At 31.8% G+C, this 6618-nt stretch overlaps 1 protein-coding gene across 1 annotated transcript; it reads right to left on the minus strand.

The window, feature by feature from the left end:
• LOC107617129 (snakin-2-like) lies at positions 3045 to 3783 on the minus strand. Its single transcript, XM_016318918.2, has 3 exons — positions 3630 to 3783; positions 3468 to 3513; positions 3045 to 3394 (listed from the first exon to the last, which is right to left on the minus strand). The coding sequence occupies exons 1-3, from the start codon at positions 3708 to 3710 to the stop codon at positions 3213 to 3215; spliced, it is 309 nt and encodes a 102-aa protein (XP_016174404.1). The 5' UTR covers positions 3711 to 3783; the 3' UTR covers positions 3045 to 3212.

Genomic DNA, 6618 nt, shown 5'->3' on the forward strand with positions numbered 1-6618 from the left:
TATAGATCTAAAAAAATTATGGGTTAAGTACGATTTTGGTCCTTAACGTAGAGTCCGAAAATTTATTTCGTCTCCAGCCTTTTTTCGCTACAAAATGATCCCAAAAGATTCAGTTTGTTTTAAAATTGTCCTTTTTACTAAATTTTAAATTTTTATTCCAAAAATACTACTAACTTAAAAAAATAAGGGAGAAGGGATTCAATTCACGCTGGTTCAGTTCAAGGAAGGAAAAAGGGGACAGAAGAGGGGGAAGGGAAGGTGGGAAAGGGAAGGAAAGGGCCACCACCGTTGCTCCTCGCCACCGCCGTTGCTCCTCTCCCCTTTGCGCTAACTCCAGAGCCACCGCGACCCTCTCCCCTCTTTCTCTCCTTCCCTGTCTCGGACCTACCGCGAGGCATCTACGGCCTTTGGTGACAAGGGCTGGGCGCTGCGGACAACTTGAGCTCACGGAGAACCTGTTCCACGCTTTTGATTCCATTAAAGAAGAAGATGATGCTTTTTCACTTTTATTTTTCTGTTTTTGTTTGTGATTTCTTTGAAGAAGAAGAAGAAGAAAAAGAAGAATGTTTTCTATTTTCTATTTTCATAATTCAGGTTATTGTTTTGCTTTCAATTTCTATTTTTGGTTTGATTCTGGATTAGTTTAGTTTGATGTTGATTTTTTGTTAGTGGAATTTAGGAAATGGTTATTGTTGTTGGTTTGATTCTGTTCTTGGTTTGATTCTGGATTGCTTCTGCTGCTGGTTTTGCTTTTGTTGTTGCTCTGATTTTATTATCCATTGTTGTTATTGGTGTTGTTCTTCTAGTTGTTGTTGTTTCATTGTTGTTGTTTCAGTGCTTCTACTTTTTACTTCTACTTTTTGCTTCTGCATTTTGTTTCTACTTGATTGAAGAGAGAAGGGCATTTTCGTCCGAACGACGATTTTTAAAAAAATTGAAACATTTGGGACTATTTTTGTTGCGAAAAAAAGACTGGAGAAGAAAAAAATTTTCAGCCCCTACCTTAGAGACCAAAATCATACTTAACCCAAAAATTATCTACACATATAAATATTATGTATTTAATTTAGATTAATGACATTAAGTATTTGCCAATCCGTCTGGATATTTCAACTGAAATTATGTCGAGCATGACACTAGTAAAAAATGGCATAATGTTGTTCCATTTTAATAATATAAATTAGTTGCTATAATTTAATGTTAATAACTTTTTTTTTTACTTAAATAAATTTTATAGAACCCAAATTTACTGGATTCCCCTAAAATGAGATTTGCAACGTGATTACCCTCTTCCTATTATTATATAAATCGTCCTAGACTGTGTAGGATTAAATAAAACGTAAACCATTTCAGTCTGGAATGATTAATGCATGATCTGTAAACCATTTCAGTCTGGAATGATTAATGCATGATCTGGAAAGGAAAACAAAGGGTGAATAGGGTCTCCTTTGTATGTAAATCGTGGCAGCCCAACTAGGTTTAGCCCAACAACATGTTAAATCTACCCGCCTGGAACGATTTACTTTCTCCTTTTAACTCTAGGAACCTGGCACGATTTACCCTTTGTTTCCTTACCAGATCATGCATTAATCGTTCCAGACTGAAATGGTTTACATTTTATTTAATCCTACACAGCCTATGACGATTTATATAATAATAGAAAGAGAGTAATCACGTTGCAGATCTCATTTCAGGGGAATTCAGTAAAATTGGGTTCTATAAAATTTATTTAAGTAAAAAACCTTTTTTTTTTTACTTGGTATGTCATTAGACTACTCAACAAGTTGGTTCTGGATAGTCTTTGATTCACTGACACGGACACGGGATACGATACAGGACATACCGACACGCAAATTTTAAAATCTTATAAGACACGGGACACACATACATATAAAATATAAAGTATTTTGTAGATAAATTGTAATGATATTTTGATATTAATATTTGTCATCATTATTAAATTAATTATATTCTTAACTCAACAATTTTTAATGTCTCATTTTAATTATGTCAAGTATTTAAAATATTTTTTGTTTTAATAAATAATAATATATACTATATCTAAATTCATTTCAAGAATATATGTTAAGAATAAGACTAGATGCGCTATGGTATTTAGATATGTCCAAACGTGTTCGAAAAAAAATTTTTATTTTTATTAAGACTCAGTTGGACTCAGCAGACGGACGAGTGTCGGTGAGAATTGTATCCAAAGTGTTCGTAGTTCATAGTTGATAGTTCATGTTTGTTTTCTGTTGTTGGTTTGTCGTTGGAATCAACTATAAAGAACCATTTAATTTTTAATTAATAATAATATTTTTTAATTTAATATTTTTAGATTAATCTAATTTTTGTTTTTCTTAAAAAGTGAACAAATTTTAGTTGGAGAAAATTTTAGTTAAAAAATTTAATTTTTTAATTATTTCATATATAATTTAATAAATAAATATATTTATTATTTAAATATAATGTTATATTAATAAAAGATAAAGTTGTCTATTATAAAATTTTAATTCATTTGATAAATATTTCAAACACTATAATAATTCAATTCTATAATTTTACTAATTTATTCTAAATTCTAATTCAATTTAATTCTAACTGAAATTCAATTCTTATGATAAAATTCACTATTAAAATTTTTCACAGGCTGATAAAAATAAAAATGAAGTGGTAATCAAGGATATTGGTGTTGGCATAACATGGGAATTGTTACTGCTAGTCCCAGAAGGCACACAATTGCAACGATCACAGCATGTTCCTATCACAATAATAACTTGCACCTGATCCTATCACAATCTACCTTCTACCATCACTCATTAACAAAATTAATTCATTCCAACACTTCTTCCTTATTTTTACTTTACATCTAAATCAAAACTAACTACTAACTCCTTTTTTAAGCTGAATGTAGTGTTGGCCCTCTGATCTAGTATTTTCCTCAGACCCAAAGAAAAAACAACAATACAATCTAGGAAACGGTTGATTTCAAGAAATATTAAATATATAGCATATATTATATATTATTGTCGTGGATATTCATATCAACTAGTACAATATGCTAAGTTTTTATTTAAATATTTATGAATTTATCATTCTCCTTGTATCTGGCATATTATATATCAAACAAAATAAATATAATCTCAATTATGAAATAACCTATATATCTAATGTGATACAGATATAGAATTGTAAGTAAGTTGTTGATGTGATTAAGGGCACTTGCGTCTGCCACCATGGGTGATTTGGTTGTAATAACAAGGACACGCTCGTTGGTTGCCGGAATAGCCCGGTGGAACGCAGTTGCATCGTTGGCAGCATGTTCCGCATGCTCTCTTGCATAGGTCCGGCCGTGATGTTTTGCTGCATCTTACGTCACATGCTTCATTGCAATCTGAAATTAATTCATTCATTCAATCAAAATATCATGGATAGGTCGAAATTTCAATTATACTGTCAATTTGTACCTATCCTCTCAACGGTAAGAGAACCATGTAGTCCCTCTGAAGATACCTATATGTATTACACAAATTTTTAACACAAAAAAAAAAAAGGGTTATACATATATAAATAGAACGAAATGCTAATAATTGATGAGAAATAACATAGCATCCATATATGGTTATTACCAATTGATTGTCTTCAATAAGGTGCTGGAGAAGGAGAAAAGAGAGAATAAGGGAAACAGGTAAAAGCTTAGAGAGAGCCATGGCGGATGCTTGTAGATAGATAACTAAAGAAACGAAAAGAGCATGAACAAGTACAACTTTCTTTGGTAAGAGTACATATGTGCTGAACAATGAAGAAAACAAGGACCCTTTTATTTATACTCCATCAAAAGAGAGCAGGTTATAAACGAAACATTTATGCATTTGATACAAAGTTTTATAAAAATATTTAAATAAATATTTAAAAAATACACAAAATGAGATAAAATTTTAATCTCTATATTTTTATTTTATTTTTTAAATGTATTATTAATTGTTGACAAAAAATATAAAAAATAACTAAAATAACTAAATTTTAAAGATAAAAATATCTCATTTTTATAATCACGCTTACAAAAAATTACATCAAATTTCAATCTCTAAAACATTTTTTGATAATACATATTTAATATTGGACATTTTTATCATGTATTTGAGAGAATTAATACACAAAATGAGATAAAATTTTAATCTCTATATTTTTATTTTATTTTTTAAATGTATTATTAATTGTTGACAAAAAATATATACTTAGCGAAAAATAACTAAATTTTAAAGATAAAAATATCTCATTTTTATAATCACGCTTACAAAAAATTACATCAAATTTCAATCTCTAAAACATTTTTTGATAATACATATTTAATATTGGACATTTTTATCATGTATTTAAAGTATTTGAGAGAATTTTTGTCGATAATAAAATTCGAGTGCATTTTTACCAACAACAAAATTATTCGAGTGTATTTTTTGTGGTTTATCCTTCAAAAACAAAACTACCTCTGCCCCCGAATTTTGAGAATGCTGATAAAAATAACCTCATTTTAATTAACGATAAAAATATTCTTCAATATTTAAAAACACTACAAAAAAATTCAACCGTGAAGAGAAGCCTTTTTCGTTAAGGTAGTGTTTATTTTGAGATATGGAGATTGGGGGATTGAGACTCAATATTTGAGTATTTTAGTACCTCCAAAAAATGTAGACACATGGGACTCAAATTTTTAGAGACAGAGACTGAAATCTAAATAATATTTTCTGACCAAAATACCCTTGTTCTAATTAATTAATTCCAAATTTACTTTTTGTACAAATCAAATTAAGGCTACTTCTTCGCAACTTCTCATTTGTTCATCTTCTCATCGCCAAGACCACTATTACGCTATAGCTCTAGCAAGCGAACCTAAGCTTGAACAGGTTCTTGAAAATTAACATACAAAATTATCAATCCAATTATAATTAGGGATTATGTAATCATCTAGACCAAAGATGCACCCCAAATTCGGTGATATGTAACAAACAAAAGAAGAAAGCAAAGACAAAGAGAAAGAGAGGAGAGCAAAGACACAACTCCGAAGTGAAGAGCACACCTAATAAGGAACGGCAACAATGGTGGCGAGGCAGATGCAGAGGTGGCGAAGGGCACCAATCAGACGACCCTGCGGAATATCTGGCGGCGTGATTGAGAAGCTTTGGAGACGATGTGATGTGCTAGGCTCGACGAGAGAGTCTTCTACGCCGGCGTAAGTGGCAGTGCTAGTAGAGGGGTTGACGGACGATTTATGTCCTCGCTGATCAGTTCTTCGAGCACAGGGGAGAAAAAAGGTGAAGCTTGGTGAAATTTGACATAGGTTGAGAAAGGGATTAGGTTTTATAATTTTAGAGGTATTTAAGTAATTTGAAACATTTTAGTCTTTACTTTTATTTCAAATCAAATAGGATACTAAAACATAACTTAGTCATGTATACTTTTACACTATACACAATACTGAGACTCATTTCAGTCTTTATCTTTTAGTCTCTCTTCCAGCTACCTAATAGAATCGATTGAGGTGGCAAATAGTGATGCTAATATACTGTTATTGTTCAATCCCTAAATTAAAAACTCTAATTTCCTAATTAATTGGTGTAGACTAAATTAACCTTCTCTCTATGAACCAACACCATAGCTCCCACATCCTCTTTTTCTTCTTCTCATTTCTCCTGAAACCTCCTTCTTGTAAGGCTATAACTACCTTCTACCACCTCTCTTCTCCTATTCTATGAGCACTCCACACACAAACCCAAAATTTCATTCCCATTAACCACAAAATTTTCAGAACTTTGTCAACATTTAGGTGAAGAAACAGAAATATGTGACATTATTCCTAATTCTCATAACTATTTCTTATTTTTTAGCTTCTTCATCACTGTTTGTCTTTTTTTCGCATCAATGTATTAACAACGAAACATAGAGCAAGAGAAAGATGACTTGGTTGGAGAAGGAAAAATGCAACAATAGAAGAGAACGATGTTGCGACCGTCAATCAAACTGGCAAAGAGAGAAGAAAGGGATGAACAGAACGAAGAAAGAGAGATACAACGAGCAAATGAGGGGGAATTTGTTCCCACCGTCATCACTGCTGCAGTTATTGTTGTCGTCGCCACCGCCAGAACGGGCTAAAGCCTCACCTTTGCTTCAGTTCTTCACCCACTTGTGCCTCGGCTTCCTATGCTCCACTGTCATTGTTGCTAGTGATGGTGGCAGAAATGGGATATGCTTGTAGAAAAAGTCTTCGTTGGAGCAATCAATGAATAAATGTTTCATAGAGAAAAAATGGTTACGCCGTTTGAGATAGAGAGAGAGTGTGTGTGTGTTTCAAATTATGGAAATTAGGGTTTAGATTTGGGGATGATATTGAAAGCTAATGGGATTAAGTATGTAACGGATGTCACATTGGCATTTTCGTTTGCCACATTAGTCTGTTTTGTTAATGGAGAAAGATATTCTTTATGGTTGGGTATTTTTGTAGTATTTTTAAATATTTAAAGGGTATTTTTATCGTTAACAAAAGTAGGGATTATTTTTGTCAGTGTATTAACAATTCAGGAGACAGAATTGGTAGTTTACTAAAAAAAATTAAGAATTGAT

This window comes from Arachis ipaensis, chromosome B09 (assembly GCF_000816755.2).
Source record: "Arachis ipaensis cultivar K30076 chromosome B09, Araip1.1, whole genome shotgun sequence".
Lineage (NCBI taxonomy): Eukaryota > Viridiplantae > Streptophyta > Magnoliopsida > Fabales > Fabaceae > Arachis > Arachis ipaensis.